Source organism: Alexandromys fortis, unplaced genomic scaffold (genome assembly GCF_014885135.2).
Source record: "Alexandromys fortis isolate MF-2015 unplaced genomic scaffold, M_Fortis_MF-2015_v1.1 scaffold_112, whole genome shotgun sequence".
Taxonomy (NCBI): domain Eukaryota; kingdom Metazoa; phylum Chordata; class Mammalia; order Rodentia; family Cricetidae; genus Alexandromys; species Alexandromys fortis.
The window spans coordinates 1,034,483-1,053,909 of NW_026068013.1; the positions used below are offsets into that span (position 1 = coordinate 1,034,483).

A 19,427-nucleotide genomic window follows, 5' to 3' on the forward strand; every position below is an offset into this window, starting at 1 on the left:
GTGGTCCTAGGTATTCTGATGATAGAATTTGCAGATCAAATGGAGATGTGTTCAATTGCACCTATGTTCATTGGTTCATACTTTGATGCAGACACCCCCTCTATGTCTAGTTCAGCAAGATAGGGAGGTTTTAGTGTGACTTATAAGAAGACCAACATATAGAAATCTTCCTAATATAAAACAATGATAAATAACATTTTAGAGTCATATTATATGATAGATTTCTCCTATACATACCATTATTTTCAACAGTGCACAAAATGAAGAAACTAAAATCCACAAAAGCTAACTCATGTTCTGGATGTTGTATAAGTGCTGACACTGTTTACTAAGTAGCGTCCACTGTCCTAAATCCTGTGCCTTCTGGGCTCCTGAGGCACTGGGTGAGGACAGCTGTTCTCCTAGTTCAGTTTCCCAGAATTTATCATTGACCAGATTGTAAGTAGCAACGGGGACAAGATTATGACTTACATTCGTTATACACAATACAGGTTGAATAAACTTTGATGGAATAGGTGTCTTAAATTTCAGAGCATCTATGTCACATGGAAAATGGCATGTGAAAAGAAGCCTGCTGTTTTTCATATTCTTCTAGAGTGTATTTTTTCAAAAGAAAATTAAACCACCTAGGTTAAACATATGGGCTTAACTCTGGACAAATGATTATGCTTAAACTATCACAATTCTTCCTAGGGCATGCCAAGAATTTTGGTGACATGTCTACATTTATATTGTCATGTTTCCTGATATATATCATTATTTTCTATTAATTCTGTGTGATGGAAGTACAGATGAATCAGAAACTAAAATGACTCTAACAAGTAGAATTTTTTATTAAGTAATCCATTTAACTATTCCATTGCCAAATCTATCAATCATTTAACTGTCAACGTCCGTAGTAATGAATTTATCCCACAGCCTTTAACAAGTGTCTGTGCTAGCTGTCAGCTATGTGCGTCACCTGCACAATATCAAATCTTAGCAAGGAACCTAGAACTGCCATATTGCCCATTTTGCCAAAAGAAAATTGAAAGTTCAGACAAGCAAATATTTTTTTCATGAGTATCTAATAGTTTGCAAGGATATTGAAACCACTCAGATTTATGATGATGCTATTACTATGTATTCATATCTTTGCTCATATTCTTCTTTCTGTTATTTTCCCCCTAGAGTTGAGGAAAGTTTTAAGACTTTGTTCTGGGCTATATTTGGGCTTTCTGAAGTAAAGTCGGTGGTCATCAACTACAATCACAAGTTCATTGAAAACATTGGCTATGTTCTGTATGGTGTCTATAATGTCACGATGGTTATTGTTTTGCTAAATATGTTAATTGCGATGATCAACAGCTCATTCCAAGAAATTGAGGTATGAAATCTATACATTCTTATAGTCCACACTCACATTTCACATATTTTAAGCGTTAGGTATTTCTTAAGATGAGCCTCTTTGCCGACATAAATAATTCCAATCAGACCAAATTAAACCAAATTAAAGGACGTCCATATTTAATGAGATGCTCCCAGGTAGCCCTGGGAAAGCATATAGAGAGGAAGAGAGAGACAAAGGGAGACCACGCGAAACCTGGAGACCATTCTCTGGGGGCAGTTTAAATAGCCTGTGGGAGTAGTCTTGACCCTCCCTGGGGAGGGGCTTATTCCAGGAGCTGGGGTGAAGCCACCAGACAAACAATCCAGACTTCTTGTATAAAGGGGTGTTTAGGGTGTTGATTCTGACCAAGCAGTAAGGATAAACTAATCAATGGAATGAAACACACTCTCCCTGCTCTGTCATTTCTCCACTTTCTATGATTGCATGATCCGTGTTGGTCTAGGAATGCAGAGAAGCCTAACTTTACTTTTAAACACAATATCAATGGGCTATGCTGAATCATCAGAGTATAAGGGATAGAATGGTCTGATTTATTACTGGTTTTTGAACTACTCTATCAAGATGAATTTTTATTTTTTGTGATGTTTTGCTGTTTTACTTTTTTTTTTTTAAAGAATAGCATCTCATGTAGTTCAAGTTAGCCTAGAACTTGCTGCATAGCAGAGGATGGCCTTGAGCTCCTGATCTTCCAACCTTCTCCTTCCGAGTTTATGTGCCACTGTACCTAATGATGAATTAATTTTTAGTCAACAATTATTGCTATCAGTGAGGTGTGATAGCCTAACCCTGTAATCTCAACATTTGAGAGGCTGAGGCAGATGGATCAACATGAGTTTCAGACCAGCTTGGACTATATTGTAAGAATCTATTTTAAAATAACAACAAAAAAGGAAAAAATATATTGCTTACAAATAATATAATGCCCAAATCTTTTTTCGAGTTACATTCAGAATTAATCCTTTCTGAGATTGGTGATGACTGTGTAAGTTTATATTTCAGAAGTTTTGATTCCAGAATATCCTTAATGACTAAGTTATTGAATGAAGAATATATTTTACGGTGTTTTAGAAAGCACATTTGACATATACATTGTTTAGTGTTTTGAGTTTTGAGACCAGTAGTCCAGGAAACCTAGTAAAATCTGAAGCAGACTTCAGAAAGAATGTGTGGATTCAGTGTTCTGTGAAGCCATCAGTTGGGAGTCAGGCTATTTGTAGCCATTGCCTCTTCAATCTAGCCACACAGTTATAAGAACCTGATAATTCTGTTTCCATGCTGAACAGTTGTGTCTATCTGTACAGGATGATGCTGACGTGGAGTGGAAGTTTGCAAGGGCCAAACTGTGGTTTTCCTACTTTGAGGAGGGAAGAACACTTCCTGTCCCCTTCAATCTTGTGCCAAGTCCAAAGTCCTTGCTCTATCTCCTCTTGAAATTTAAGAAATGGATGTCTGAACTGGTCCAGAGTCATAAGAAAGGCTTCCAAGAAGATGCAGAGATGAACAAGGTGATTATCTTGATGATTTATCACTATGGTCATAATTCTTCTTATCATAGTAACTACAGAGTCAAAACCTTTTAAAGAGTTTTCCATGGATAAACCATGTCCCTCCATTCTTATTCCTAGTAACTCCATATATGGTGGTCCTTGGTCTGGTGACTGTTTAAAAAGGGCATACTGGACATTTCCTACCTAAAAGAGTATAAGAGAAATGAAATGTAACTAAATTGATGCATTGTCAGGTGTAGACAGTGAAAGTGAGAGCATTTGGGACCTTCTTGTGCTTCCGGTGCACCAAGTTTCTCACTTCTCTGTTAGTGAAATGTCAGCAGTTATCAGCAGCTGGTAGAAACCTGGCTGTCCGACATAATACCTGCACCACAATGTTCAGAATGATTGCTCCCACACAACATGGGAGGCCAGTGTCTGCAGCAAGGGGCCTGAGGAAGGAAGTCTACGATTACAGATCGGAAATAATAATCTCAGTAGGCAAGGCAATCTCAAGAAAGCACAGATGAGGACCAGTGCCCAGCCAATGGGGTGGAAGACTTTCAGTATGTTCAGACATAGTTCAGACACATAAACCATGCTGTGTATGCATAGCCTTGGAGACAGGCATTCCCTGGACAGGCTTTTCCAGTGCATCAACCTAGGAGGAGAGGTATTCTAGCCACTTTCAGCAGAGGTGGATCAGGATGCCGACAGGTGTGCAAAAAAGTGTCTTTGAATAATTAATGGTGCTGTCAGTTTCTTCTTAAAGGGAATTTGAACAAGAATCTTTTTAGAACATTCACTTTTGGTTAGTGATTACAGACCATTTTTGTCTCTTCAAAAATGAGAAGAAAGGCAATGAGTAAAAGTTATAAATAGTTCAAACTTGATTTTATGAAAGACCTAATTCATAATGATAAGATCTATGCAGCAGAGAGGATGGAATTGTAGTCAATCAGTAAACTACTAATGTCTGACATTAGAAACTCAGAGTTGTTTCTAGACTGGTGGGCCATTGGGCCGAATGGTTTGAAGTTTCCTTCTGTCCTGCCATTAGATGGAAGGAAAGTGTGTTCCAATGACTGCTGCCGTTGGCACAATAGTGTAGGGCGCTAAGTCAGGGCCAAGCTTCATGGCTAGTTTCCTTGCCAGCAACAGGAGTCAAAACTCCATCCATGTTGCAAAGATTGAATAAAATAAATATTAAAAATTCTTTGAAATCTCTAAATGATTGTGCATAGAAGTTTGGGGGAAGCAGCATCTATGGCCTTCCTCTGGATGGCTGATTTATGTGAATCAGTGGGTTAAGTGGAAGACAATTTACATTACTCAATGTAATTAAATGTACAGTTGTCAAGTTTGATTAGAATTATAACCTGAGAAAATTTAGTGTTTGCATAAATGTCCAAAAACTTGGCAAAAGGAAGACTCAAAAAGTTTGTTTCTCTCATTAAAACATGCTGAGGAATTAGAGCAGGTAGCTTTGGCATATGGAATGAAGAGTCAGAAATGGCCATGCTACTGGACTCATTTTCTTATCTATCTTTAAAAGAGAAATGAAGAAAAGAAATTTGGAATTTTGGGAAGTCATGAAGACCTTTCAAAATTTTCACTTGACAAAAATCAGGTAAGATAATACTTGAAAACAGAAAACCACACTTAGGTTGCCCAGGATCGGTGTTATCTTGTCAGGAAAAGACCAGCGTCTGAAAACAACATTATGGGATGAGTAGCAGGGGTTAAAGAGGTCGCTCAGTGGTTAAGAGTATGGTCTGCTCTTCCAGAGGACCCAGGTTCAATTCCCAACACCCAGTGGTGGCTCACAACCTTCTGTAATCCCAGGGAATCTGATGTCCTCTTCTGGCCTCCACAGTCACTGGATATGCATAGACATTCAGGCGAGCAAAACAAGGCACATTTTAAAAAGTATAAAAGAACTAGGTAGCAGACACATTAATGCTATTAACAACTATTGTAACAACTTTCAAAGACTATAATTGAGTGTGTGCCTACGTCTGCTTGTAAAAGGAAATTAGTGCACATGTAAGAACTGTGTTCACATGAATTTGATGGGTAGTGAGGTGCAAGACTAGTGAAGGGGAGAAGGCACGGGGTCTGAAGGTATGTTAACTGTGCTGAAGCTCAGGTGCAGAGTGCAGAGCCAGCGGCCTCTGTCATGCAACAAGAAGTTGTTTGCAAAGGTAGCATGAGGATTCAACAGATATTGTGGCCAGTACAGTTCGTAATGAGAAAGGTATCTCGAGATGCAGCAGTCTCCTAATTGGAGACACCAAATCCTCAGTGATAAGATGGTTACTCCCTTCCCTGTCAGTTATTAGACACAGGGTTTCAACAGACACCAAACAGAAACTTGACAGTACAAATAAGAAGAGAAATTTGTCAGGAAGGAACTAGGTTCAGCTGCACATAATAAAAAAGTCCAAATCACAATGGGCAAAGCAAGGCAATTGTTTTCGGGTTTCTCCTCTCATTTAACCTGCCCCGATGAGACAGTATGCGGTGCTTGTTAAGGGAGAGTGGCTGGAATGCTCTTGGAGTTTTCCTATCGTGGACACCAGATGTCGTTACACTCCCTGTTAAGGTATGGAAGGGGAAATGCACAAAGAAGCATGGCTGGCTAGCCACATCCCAAAAGCACCTCCAGAATGACTTCCATTATTCTGGTTGGCCAGAAATGCATTGTTTGGTTACTCCAAGGAAAGCAAAGGCCAAGAAGAGGCCAGTGCGTTCTGTTTTTAACTGAGTAGTTTATGTCCCGTAGCAGAATGCATGTATATTCAAGGTCTGTGTGACCATGATTCCCAGTCTCCCAGCTTTCTCTCTTACCATATCAGCCACAAGTCTGCCAACCACTTCCCACTTTAAACCAGAACCTGGTGGACAATCTGGAAGAAGAAGACATAGGCTAGAAGCGCTATTCTGATTAGTAACGTCATCAGGATGAGTTTCCATGGGAAGGATCTGGGCAGGAAGGGTGGGGGTGAAAGGAGGTGTGGATGTGTGACACACCCAGGAACCCATGTGGCCTGCTGCAACTTGGGGCTTTAGTTGCTGCAATGGGGGCTGAAGTGAGCTACTGGGGGCAGCAGGGGAATAACCTGCAGTCTCCAAGGCAGTCAGCCCTTACGATTGTGAGGACTGCTGTTCCCATTGCCACGGAGACACCAGACATTGCAAAATGGGACAGTTGGGGAGGCATTGAAGTGAAATCAATAATGTCTTCAAGAGAGCTCCAAGGTCCCTCTTCTCTGTGATGAAGCTGCTGTGTTTGTTTGGGGGCAAGTAGAAAACCTCACACAGAACGCTCTTCAGCTATGATTGCTTTTTGTTCAGACTGATATAGTTCAGTGTGTGTGTGTGTGTGTGTGTGTGGTGTGTGTGTGTGTGTGTGTGTGTGCTTACATTTTAGGGAATTACAGAATAACAAGGGGAGACTGTGGCAGAGATAGTGTTCACTATCTGTTCACAGCAGAAGCTCCTAATTCTCAGCCTATAGTGATGTTAGAAGGAGAACACTTTGAAGACACAGAGCATATTTGAATACTGTATAAGGGATTTCCTCATGATAGGGAAAGGTGGTAGGAGTTATACTTAGAAACATTACCTTGATGGCGCCTTCCTTGTTTGTAGAATGTAGGCATCAAACACACTACTATCACACAGGCATTCGGAACATCAAATCAGCGCAGATAAAGTGCTTATCACATTATCGGAGGCAGACTGCAATACAGTAGCTGATTAAAATTTTTAGTTATCATTGCAAGAGTGGGAAGAACAGACACAAGCACACAGTTACAGTCACACAGGGAAACAGAAGTTGAACTAGATCTAAAAATCCTAGAGAAAGGGTACAAACAGAAAAGGAAAGGAGTCCAGCTGAATAATGTAAACGGGTGTATCTGGAAAAAATAATTGAAAATAACCGAATTAGCAAGTGGAAAACAGCAATGATAATAGAAAATCATCATGCCATTTGGAAGCCACCATGCATTAATTCAGAAATGGCTCCAACATTGGGTATACTTGGCAGGACACACACATACATAGATACACACACACACACACACACACACACACACATTTATCACTATTATATTGATATCCCATATCACTCCAGCTAAGAATTTGCACAAATTGCATGAGGGTCTCAGGTTCATTCCTTACAGTTACTATAGTCTCAAGGGAAGACTGGAAGAAATGGAATAACATATGCAGTAAGGCTGTGGTGGGAAGGATGTTTGCTCCTCTGCGTTAGTGCCTTCCTCTCATTCCTTTCTCTTGGTGAAATCCTACTGGTCGTGGCACGGTAACCAATCCCTGAGCCAGGAAGGCGGTGTGAATGTCTAGGCAGTACAGGCAGTGTCTCAGTTGATCCAGTTGTGGAGTTTGGGGTCAGATGTTGATTCTATGTCAATTTAGCAGCAAAAAGACCATTTCATGAGGTGTATACTATGGCAGCTGTGTGGCATTCATATCTTTCTTCAGGACAAAGTCTGATCATTTTGTGGTAATCTGGCAGCTTCTAGCTGTCGAACCTTTGAGATCTTGTCACTTCCTTACTATGACTGTGTTCTTTAGGTCCTAGGTGCTTCTGTCCCACAGTGACACCCCACCACACGAAGTCTAGACACTGGGATTGGGCTGAACTCCATTGGGCTGGCTGCCTCTTCTAGACAATCTTCGTGCCTTTCCTTATTTCCCAGGCCAGCCGTCCCCTATGTCGAGAGGGCAGCGTTTGAAGGGAGAGTGAGAGAGGGCAATGAAGGACCCATGAGCAGAGCACATGACACACACGTACAAGGGTCATAGTAAAGCCCATTATTGGTTTTATTTTGTTATGTTTTTAAAGTTTGACTATAATATTTTTCCTTAATAACGTCTTTATTGACTTTGTGAGTTTCAAATCATGCACCCCAATTTTGTTCATCTCCTGGTCCCCACCCCTGTCCTCCCCTCATCCCTGCCACACCGCCAACATAAGGAAACAAATCAAAGTAAGCAATCAAGCAAACAAAAGCAAAAAACCCCAAAACCAAGACAAACAAACAGACAAAAAAAAAAAAAACTACAACAAAAACAAAACAAAATCCACAACAGAAAAATCTGTTTGCTTCTCCTTCTTTCCTGCTTCTCCATCACCTCTTCATCATCCCGGGGCATTGGAGGCTTCAGTGTCCCGTGTAGTGTACCTCTTTGTCCTGTAAGTGGCAAGTGCTCATTGCATGAGTCACTGGTCTGGTTCAAGGCCTCTGGTTTCTGGTACACCACTATCACTGAATCCTAACAGAAATTCCTCTGGGATATCCTGTGGCTGCTACTAGTCTTGGAGATCTTGTGGGTATCCTTCCACAGGGCCAGTCTCTTCACCAGCTCCAGCAAATCCTAGGTAGATGCTAGGGTGGGTTAACACAAGGCCTGGCTGTGGGCCTGGATAGTAGCCAATCTGGTCAACTCAGGCCTCTTGGGTCACCCACTTTCAGCGAGAAGTTTCCCCTTCATGTGTGCCCTCAGGGTTAGTTCACTCTAGCCATGGTGAGGGATGGGGGCAATCTCTCCAGCTTGCAGGGGTCAACTCTCTTGTTGTAGTGTTCAGTAGAGGCAAGGCCAGCTTTCCCAGGGCCAGCGAAGGATGTGGTAAGCTCAGCATGGACCTCTGATTTCATCTCTCATGGTTCCTAGGACCTCTGAAGATGACTCAGGCCATAGACATCCACACAAACCCCACCTATAGCTCAGACACAAACCCAGACATGGCCCTCAGCAGCAGCTTGGGCAGGGAAGACATCCTGGCTCTTGGTGGAGAGAAGAGACTGGTCACTCAGGTGGGAATGGTTGTGGCCATAACCCTGGGCCTCAATGTGACCTTTGGTCACAATGCAGACTTCAGCAAAGATCCCAGCCATGGTAGAGCCATGGACCCCCACATTGTCTTTTTAATTTTACATGCTAATCCCAGTTCCCCTTCCCTTCCCTCCTCCCACTCCCCCATCCCCCACATCCACTTCTCAGAGAGGGTGAGGCCTTCCATGGGGAGTCAATAAAGTCTGTCACATTACTTGAGGTAGAACCAAGGCTCTCCTCGACATAACTAGACTGAGCAAGGCATCCCGCCATAGGGAATGGGCTACAAAAATCCAGTTCATGGACTAGAGATAAATACTGGTTTCACAGCTAGTGGCCCTACAAACTACCCAAGCCACACAACTGTTATCCACATTCAGAGGACCTAGCTTGGTCCCATTCAGGCTCCCCATGTGTCAGTCCAGAGTCAGTGAGTTCCCACTAGCTTGGGTCAGCTGTCTCGTGGATATCCCCATTATGGTCTTGACCCCTTTACTCATATTAATGCTCTTCCCTCTCTAAGACTGGGTTCCCAGAGCTCAGTCCAGTGTTTAACCGTGGATTTCTGCTTTGGCTTCCACCAGTCGCTGGATGAAAGTTCTATGTTGACAATTAAGGTAGTCATCAATCTGCTTACAGGAGAAGGGCAATGAAGGCACCATGTCCACTATTCCTTAGATTCATGATTGTGGTCATCCTTGTGGATTCTTGGGAATTTCCCAAGTGCCTGGTTCCTTGCTAACCCCACAATGACACCCTCTATCAAGACATCTCCATCCTTGTTCTCCCTCTCTGTCCCTCCCTCAACTTGACCTTCCCAGTTCCTCATGTTCTTCCCCCCCCCCCCGCCTCCACTATTCTCCTCCCCACTCTACTTCCACCCTCCCCTCCCCCAACACTCTCAATTTACTTGGGAGATCTGTCTATTTCCTCTTCCCAGGGGGATCCATGTATGTCTTTCTTAGGATTCTCTTTGTTTGCTGGCCTCTCTGGGGTTGTCGACTGTAGGCTGGTTATCCTTTGTTTAATGTCTAGTATCCACTTATGAGGGAGTACATACTGTGTTTGTCTTTCTGGCTCATTCAAGGTGTTTTTTTCTAGTTCCATCCATTTGCCTGCAAATTTCAAGATGTTTTTTTGCTGCTGAGTAGTACTCCAGTCTGTAAACGTACCACATTTTCTTTATCTATTCTTGGTTGAGGGGTTGTTTCCAGGTTCTGGCTATTATGAATAATGTTGCTATGAACATAGTTGTGCAAATATTCTCATGGTACAAGTGTGCATCCTCTGAGTAGATTGGTTCTCAATTTTCTGAGAAACTGCCATACTGATTTCCAAAGTGGCTGTATAAATTTGCACTCCCACCAACAATGGAGGAGTGTTCCCCTTCCTCCACATCCTCTCCATCATAAGCTTTCATTAGTGTTTTTGATCTTAGCCATTCTGAAAGGTGTAAGAGTTGTTTTGATTTGCATTTCCCTGATGCCTAAGAATGTTGAACAATTCCTTAAGTGCCTTCCAGCCATTTGAGATTCTTCTGTTGGGAATTCTCTGTTTAGATCTGTACCCCATTTTTAAATTGGATTGTTTTGTATTTTAATATCTACTTTCTTGATTTCTTTGTATATTTTGGAGTTCAGCCCTCTGTCAGATGTGTGGTTGGTGAAGGTTTTTTCTCATTCTGTAGGCTGTCATTTTGTCTAATTGACTGTGATCTTTGCCTTACAGAAGCTTCTCAGTTTCAGGAGGTCCTATTGTCAATCTCAGTGTCTGTGCTATTGGTGTTATATTCAGAAAGTGGTCTCCTATGCCAATGTGTATAAGGCTACTTCCCACTTTCTGTTCTATGATGTGTGTGACTTGTTCATACATGTAATTATGGATAGATCTCAAAATTCCATGCTGTCTTTGACACTTGCATCCCAGATGCTCAAATCAACACAAAAATCCATTATCCTTATCATGTGAGTTTCTGGTTTCAAATGATTTTATTTGAGAAAAATAATTTTAAATTAGCCATTTATACTGAAAATAACCTTTTCCCAGTGCTGCTAAAGGATGTTCCTCTGGGAACATGTTTCTCTTCTATAGGTACAGATTCAAACTTCCATGCTTTAGTCTATATCACCCAATAGCTTGGCTCAGACTGTTTCATAAAGTCAGCCTCCAAGACAGCAATCTTTGCTTTATCCAGGCCTCTTCTGACTATTGGAAGGTCACAGTATTTAATTAACTATGGAAACAGTGTCTTCTTATTTATTTCAGGCACCTCATAAAATCAACAGGGCAAGCCAAGTAAAAGTTCTTTTCAATGCTAACAGAGCAGGCCTTTTCATCTTTTATTTCAAATACTTCCTGGCTTTGATAGAGGCTAGTGTTAGCTTTTCAGACACACAGTGCAGAAGAGTGTAACTGAAAACCAGCCTCTGTCATTCACCATTACACACTTAAACACTGCTGATGCAGAATGGTGTCGTGAATGCCTACTCTGCTCCTGTTTCAGCACAGGTCACTGGGAGGCTATTGATATCACAGATCACAGAAGGCTTTATGCCTTTGGGTAGTTTGCTCTGCCCCAGACTCAGTGGATATATATATGTATATGTATATATGTATGTATATATATATATATATATATAATTTTTACTGGTTATACATCCAGGAATTGAGGAATTGTAGTTTTAGCCACTTCTTAGGGCAGGAACTACTTAAAAATAAATTATCCAAAGAAGCAAGCAGATAAAATGCTGGAACATCTTTCTATATGATCTTGTGAAAATTCCCATGTAATTTCCTTTATACATTAAAATATGACAAAGAGTCCTGGAAATGTGTGTATTCATTGAGCTCTGGGGAAGCTTGGTGTGGTAGCTCATGTCTCTAGTCCCAATGCTCAGGTAGCAGAGGCAGGAGGATTGCTGCTCAAGGCCCACCTGGTCCACATAGTGAGTCCTAGGCCACCTAGGGCTGTAGTAAGAACTTGTCTAAAAGAAAAGACTTTAGGACATTTTGGGGGATCCACATTATATATTTTTTTAAATGACTTAGTCATGGCCTTGGGTGCATCAATGTTTGTAGAGTTTCCCCAGTGCATATCAACTAGACCAGGACCATCTATAATTAGGCTCCAAAGCATGTAGTAGATACTTTACGCTTTTCTACAAGAATAACAGATACCTACAATTCCAGGCTGCAAAATCCATACACATTTTCTTTTACAATATTATTGTCTCTATTCTACACCTGAGGTCTCTGAACTGTGAGACATGAAGTACTTTGTCTAAATTCCAGCCTTAGACAAGTGACAGCCAAAATCCTTATCCATGGCCTCTGAGTTCTAAAGCAGAGGCTTTACCAACAGCGCCCACTGCCGTCCATCTCAAATCTGTGCTCTGGGAGGTTCGAGCACATCACCTCCACCTGCTTATTTCTTTGGGTCCTGGTAATTTAATCCTTATAAGGACAAGACAGATTTCCAGAATTGTCTGTATGTCCAGGAAGGCAGGGCATTTCAAAGATGGGAGCTTACTTTATTCTCCAAATTAATAATGAACATTTATTTAATGTTCTTCATGCATATCCTATGGTCTGTAGGATAAAATGTTAATATCAAACAGGAAATGAAAAAGAAAAAGTATAAAGAATGCAAAGTGAACTTGGAAAATGCAAGTTCATAGTACAGCACCTACCTAGTAAGCACAACCTGTGAATTTGATCATCATATCTTCCAAAAATGCACAAAATATTTTTTTAAATATTTTAATAAAAGTTTTTTTTTTTAAGAGCAGGACATGCTTTGTTCTCAACTGGAGAGAGTGAATATTTACAGATAGTAAGAACAAAGCTTACACTCAGTCCCTGTGCCTTTATTGTGGCCACATCTCTAAATCTCAAAAGTTCTTCAGATTGCCAACTGAATTCCCTTGTATGAGTTAAAGGGCAGACATACTGTTGTCCCAGCTCTTCAGACTTGAAGCTGGTTGGGCCATGGGACCAGATGATACGCTAGGATTTTGTGCCACCAAGTGGTCACAATGCCTCTTTGCATTTGCATACATGTTCTCTTGCACATTATTTCATTGGCTTATTCAATTAAAAAAATGATTTGTTCAGTTGCCTGTGATATATTGGAAAATTAACATGCTATTTTTCTGAATTAACATATTTATGTCCCAAAGAAGAACTAGCCACAAAAGTATTGGCATGAATTAATATCTGCCAGCTCACGAATCATCAGTTTATTAGTTGGTTCCTTGTCAGGAATGGTTTTTCCACTGACATTCCAGAAGGATGCGTTTGATTTGGAGATATTTGAGTTTGTTATAAAGGGTAGGAACTAATAGGAACATCCTGTGTTGGAGGAAGCCGCTTGTTCATCCTGGCTGCCCAGAACCAAAATAACCACATAGAAACTGTATTATTTAAAACACTGTTTGGCCCATTAGCTCTAACTTCTTATTAGCTAACTTTTACATCTTAATTTAACCCATCTCTATTAATCTGTGTATCACCATGAGATTGTGGCCTACCAGCAAAGTTTCAGCACATCTTTGGTGGCAGATCCATGGCATCTCTTTGACTCCACCTTCATCCCAGTCCTCCCTGTCTACCTAAGTTCTTCCCTATCAACAGGCCAAGGCAGTTTCTTTATTCATTATTGGTAATCACAGCACACAGAGAGGACTCCCACATCACCTCTCCTTTTCTGTTTAAATAAAAAAGAAGGTTTTAACTTTAACATAGTAAAATTACATATAACAAAACAGGTATCAAGCAAGAATTACAGTTACAATATTTTTATTTACTTTATCTTTTATCATAATTAAGGAAAACTATAACTATCTATTTTTAATTCCAGCAAAGACTCCAGAAGGATATAGTATTACTTAAGTAAACAGGAAGTGCATTGTAAGCAACTTCCAAAACTCTAGAAATGACAGAGACATCTCGCTGTCTGGACAGTCGCCCAAAGTTCTTTTGCACCGTTGGGGCATTCATCTTTAGTGTATAGGCCCATAGTATCCAACAGACTTTTCCACGAAGCAGGATATTTGAAAGGCTGTTCTACCTATATCAGCAGCTTGTCATATTGATGACGAACTTAGTGTGGAACCCGATTGACATAGCGCACTAAAGCCCAGAACTCCTGGACTCAAGAGATCCTCCTGTCTCAGCCTCCCAAGTATTTGGGAGTACAGGCGTGTGCCATCACGGCCTGCTAGCTCACAAATTAGATGAGGATTCCTCTGCTGTTCGAGTACAGCATATTGGTATGAGAAAATCATTACATGGAGGTCAAAGAAAGGAACTTCCCTGATGGGCCAGATGTCACCAGAGACTATAAACCATGAATGGCTTTGCAGACAGTTGGAGAGGTTTTATTCCATTGGAAGACAGTTTATCCCCACAATATACAGATTTAGAAGTATTCTGCTTGGCTCATGTCCTCATGTTTATTTGTAAAAAATCACTTTTCTTCTAGAACAATGCATTATAGAGTTCTCAGGTGGCATCTTAGCGTACTAATGTGGTCACTCTCCACCCTGATTGCATATCACCAAAATTCACTGTCTTACTCTGAGAAAGTGCTGCCAGCCACAAGGGAGCTTTAGTGAAGAATACACCTGAAAGGGCACTGTCCAGATCCTCAGGTTGAAATAGATGAACTAAAGCTTCCATGGCACCTGAAGTATTCTGTCTGGTCTGGTCCCCTGGGGTTCTCATGTGACCCGAGGGCAGGTGTGAGGGTGGCACTCAGACAGACTGCTGATGTCTGGACCCTGATGTCCCCCCTTTCACCACAATCTACCTATTGGAAGGCCACATGGGACAATGTGACGAGAGCCACCAAGTCTGCGAGGCTCAACACACAATTCCCAATAGCAATAGCGTGATTAAACCCCCTTGCAGAACTACTTCTTGTACTTATAAGACAGAATGCTAAGCAATTAGGATAAATGGCTCTATAATTCAGGTATGCTCATTTGAATACACCAGACTATGTGACTAATAATCTCTTACACATTACTTACACTGAGAATTAAATGAGGGTTTCTAATTCCTTTTGTAGCTGTCACACAAACAGTCAAGTATAAGGAGCTCAGAAGACTTCCATTTAAATAGCTTCAGTAGTCCTCCAAGACAATATCAGGTAAGCAAAACCTTCAAAGTATAAGGCTAGCTATTCACTATGTTTAGGTTCTCAAGCTCTGGACTTTGTTAAATTAAAATAAAACATCAGGATTTGTTTTAAACATCAGAAGGATGCATCCACTTAAGACATTGTTATGGTGTAACTATAACTTAGTGAGGAATATGTGGATAATCATATAGCTTAGAGCCTAGGTTCCTTTAAAAGGCTAACCTTACAAAACAAGAAAGAGGGGCTAGAGAAATAGCTCTACTTAGCAGCATACACTGCTCTTACAGAAGACCCAAGTTCAGTTCCCATCATCCCTACCACAGTGCACAACTGCCTGTAACTCCAAGGCCAGGGTATTTGCTCTCCTCTTTTTGACACACACTCTTGTACATATACCCCCACACAGATATACATAAATATACATGATTAAAATTAAAAATAAATCTTTAAAAATAAAACTGAAGAGCACAATTCACCTCACAGTGAAATAAAGATGGCTTATTTGTGAATATTCTTTCTGCTGGTTGTATATGTATATGTATGTGTACAATTTCCTACATGCTAATATTCTGTAATATATTCATGTAATATATTCTGTAATATAATTCATGCATATTACATGAATGAATTAATAGTAAGGTGTATAATAGTTCTATAGTGTGTGTTTCACTATGTAACATATATACTTATAATGTATTCTTTTAAAGAAGTGATAATTTATTAAAATAACTCACCATTGATGGACATTTATAGTTTCTTTTTCTGTTTTTGTAAGTAACACTACTTACACACACATATATACACAACAAACTACATTCTTATGTGAATTTCTTTAACAGGACTGTATTAACTACCTTTTAATCTGGACTTTATGTGATAAGATTTGTAGCAATGTAAGAACCTCCTTCACAATTGTTGCATTTCTTAAATTGCATTTAATATATATTTATAGTTATATACAAACCAAGGAATCAGAGATACTTTATTACACTGAAACTGGTGGTTCTTAAAGCCACCACACAATCAAAAGTGGCTACAATTCTTGGTAGGGTGGAGACATAAACAAATGGACATTGTTTAATTCCTTACTTCCTCCAAGAGTTCTGTACAAATCTTTGACCTATCTGACATGAAGTCTGTGCTCTATTTTCTAACAATACAAAAAGAGACATAAAGTATTTGATGTTTGCTCTATGGTCTTCCTCTTTTTGAGAGTTAACTTTTGAGTCATTAATCCAAGTAATGTGACAGTTGCTTTCATAAGGAAAATAGAATATGGAGATGCATATTCCTTGTGGGCTAACTCTTACAAGAGTTTTGATAGCCCTCACTTCTAAAGATAGGTAGACCATAAATCTATTCCAAATGAGATGTTTGAGTGAACATAATGCTGACATGGATTTCTCCTTTTCTTGTCTAGAAAATCATGAAAAGACTCATTAAAAGATATGTATTGCAGGCCCAAATTGATAAGGAGAGCGATGAGGTGAATGAAGGTGAGTTGAGCATTAGGCCTAGGTTTTCCCACATGAGCTGGACTGTGTTCTGACATAGAGATGAGAGAGAATGGCCTGGTGGATGAGCCTCAGGAGGCCACATGGCACAAGCTCTCTTCTGTGTTAGTAGCTTTTCCCACTGCTGTGACAACATGCTTCCCAAAGTAAAGAGGGGACAGTCAACATTACTGGAGAAGGACGGTTTGAGGGGACAGTCCACCTTACTGGAGAAGGATGGTTTGAGGACTCAGTCTACCATGCTGGTGAAGAAGCAGTGTGGCAGGAATGGGGGACACATGTTATACTGTGTGTCTGCTGTCAGAAGCAGGAAGAGGTGAATGGCCATGCTCAGTTCAATTTCTCCCTTTTATTCTGCCAGGGCTCTTGCCTAGGGAATAGTACTGCCCACAGGTTCGGGGTATCTTCCCACATCACTTATCCAACCTCTAACAGGTTACTCCCTCACTAGTCCAGATGATAGTCAGTCCCCAAGGAGAATCTTGGTCCTGTCAAGTTTAATATTAGCCCTCATGACAGCCATCAAGACTACAAAATACCAGGAAATAGGTTCTTTGTGTACAGATGGCAGACTAGATAAAATATTCTTACTTTTATGGGGTCCTTGGTTCCTGGGAAAGTGGCTACCCCAACTCTGCAATATTCTCCAGATCATTAAAATTCTGTTCAATTACTTTTCCTACCTGAGGAAATAGAAACTTACTCTGATTGGGAAGTTATTTCCCTTGAAAAATTTCAGAATACAGTCAAGACTGTCTTTATCCTACCCTGGAATTGCTAGTTTGATTCATAGTCATGGTTGACTTGTTTTCTTTCTCCCTCTTCACAGGGGAGCTGAAGGAAATCAAGCAGGACATCTCAAGTCTTCGTTATGAACTCCTTGAAGAAAAATCTCAGAACACAGAAGACTTAGCAGAACTTGTTCGGAAACTTGGGGAGAGATTGTCCTTACAGTCAAAAGCGGAGGAAAGCCACAGATAGTGCAAAGCCCCTCGGAAATGCATATTTATTTCTCCTCTTGAAGCCATATTATTTTCTGATTTATTTTTTTAAGTGGCAATGGTAAACAGTATGTTAAATGATAACTTGTATCATCTAGAGTCCTAGTATCAACTTTTTGGTGATTAAATTGCACTGTTGAAGCTAAAGATTACAGACTCTTAAGAAGTCTGTTCGACTCCTTGGAGCTTGTTTCCTGGTAGCTTTCTTGTGGGTGGGGAGGAGGGAAACCTTGTGCTGGCATGAATGTCATGTAGTGTCTGGGAATGGGTATCAGACGGCAGGGACAGGTTTATGTTGCTCTTTGTGTGGCTCTCCTGACCATTTAGGCATCTTCTTTCCCCTGTTGGGGACTTCCAACCCTGGAATAAGGAAGAAAAGAATCTATTTAAAGAGTGTTGTAACTAGTATTTAACTAATTAATATAATGGATACTGCCTATTCTAAATGAGTTTAGAGCCCTGTGTGGTGGCAAACATCTGTCACACCAGCACTTGGTAGGTAGAGGAAGGTTTAGAATTCATGGTCAGTCTTGCCTGCACAGTAAGATTCCATGGGCTACATGAGACCATGTCTAAAATTCAAAACAAAATAAGCTTATTCTTGTGTTCAATTTTCTGCCTCATCTGTTTCAAAACATTATACTTAACAATGAAAGCATGTTATCTCGGATAATGCCAGAAACACGGTCCAGTTCTCTCTCTCTGCATGTGCACACACTCGTTAACATGTATGTGAAGCTGTGTGTACGCATACACAACATGCTTGCCTTCTTTAGTAGCCAATGTGAACACTCAGAAGTTCTTTATTTTGGCTTTAAAAACTGTAACCAAAAGTTACTATTCAATAAGAACTTTTTTTATTACTATAGTGTCAAAATTCCAAACACTGTAATTCTTTGGTTTAGTGGCAGCACAATTCCTTGCTATTTCTGAGGGCATTTACAGACAAATTGGATACTCAGCCTCTGACAATAAGCAGCCATGTGGGAATTTACAAACATTCACTCATTATCCCCAATGTATTCTACTTTGTTCCCCAAATATGTAAACACATTTTTAACTCATTTACATCACTAAGTGATTGTTGTTATACTAATTGATGCTGTGACCAGTATCTTAAATAACTACAAACAAGGATCATCATCTTACCCAAACATGCAATCTTCAGACGATGCCTGCCATTAACTGCAATGCTGCTTTGAGTCCAGCAGAAGTATGACTTCAACTTCCCTTCAAAGTTAAAGGTGGGAAGAACAGAAAATCTGTTCAGCACCAAGTGTGGCTGAATCAAAGGACAATGGTAGAACTGGCTCCGAGCATACAGTTGAAAATTTTTTATTCAGTGTTTTGATATTTGTGATTGTTTCTTATTGACAAATTATACTGATAAAACAGAGGTACATCTTCAAATGGTGTGTAGTAGTATTTAATTAGCAATTGTGAAAACCACCTGCCCCCCAAAAACCCCTCAAAGCAACTGCTGTTTCAGTCAGTTAAAATAATGCAACATCCATAGACTATGTGTTGCGCTATTTGAGAGGTTGACTTCTGTCAAGGACTGTGGAACAATGACTAGGCTGGACTTCAAGGCCTCTGGAAGACATCTTCAGACTCCTGTCTCTCTAAGTATATAGACTTGACAAGGCACTTTGGAGGAGGGCAGCAAGGCTGTGGGTTCCCAGAAGGAGGGCAGCATAGGCTGTGGGTTCCCAGGAGGAGGGTGCCATGACTGTGGGTTCCCGGGAGGAGGACGGCATGGCTGTGACTCACCAGGGAAGAGTGCCCTTCTAAGCACCTCCTGTTGCGTGATTCAGAATGATTATATCATGAAGTCAGCAATTTCCTCAGAAGTCAGGTGGATAGGAACCTGTTCTAGTTTCCCTTCTAGTTGGAACATTATAAAAGACACTAAAGTATATTACATATTTTAAAATTCCGGCAATAACTTCATTAAGGCATATTGCTAAAGATTGACCCTAAACATGACAAAAATATCAGGATCATTGGTTTTTATGAACACAAAACATC

At 40.5% G+C, this 19,427-nt stretch overlaps 1 protein-coding gene across 2 annotated transcripts in view; it reads left to right on the forward strand.

The window, feature by feature from the left end:
- The window catches only part of Trpc6 (transient receptor potential cation channel subfamily C member 6), a 122,619-nt gene extending 103,822 nt beyond the window's left edge, over positions 1–18,797 (forward strand). Inside the window, exons 9-14 of one of the 2 annotated variants that reach the window (XM_050162221.1) lie at positions 1,171–1,366; positions 2,692–2,895; positions 4,433–4,507; positions 14,813–14,893; positions 16,305–16,380; positions 17,228–18,797. In XM_050162221.1, the coding sequence (XP_050018178.1) occupies positions 1,171–1,366; positions 2,692–2,895; positions 4,433–4,507; positions 14,813–14,893; positions 16,305–16,380; positions 17,228–17,379 (784 nt within the window). In that variant the 3' untranslated portion in view covers positions 17,380–18,797. The remainder of the gene's footprint in view (positions 1–1,170; positions 1,367–2,691; positions 2,896–4,432; positions 4,508–14,812; positions 14,894–16,304; positions 16,381–17,227) is intronic. The other variant, XM_050162223.1, reaches the window with a different exon arrangement.
- The last annotated feature ends 630 nt before the right edge of the window (positions 18,798–19,427 follow it).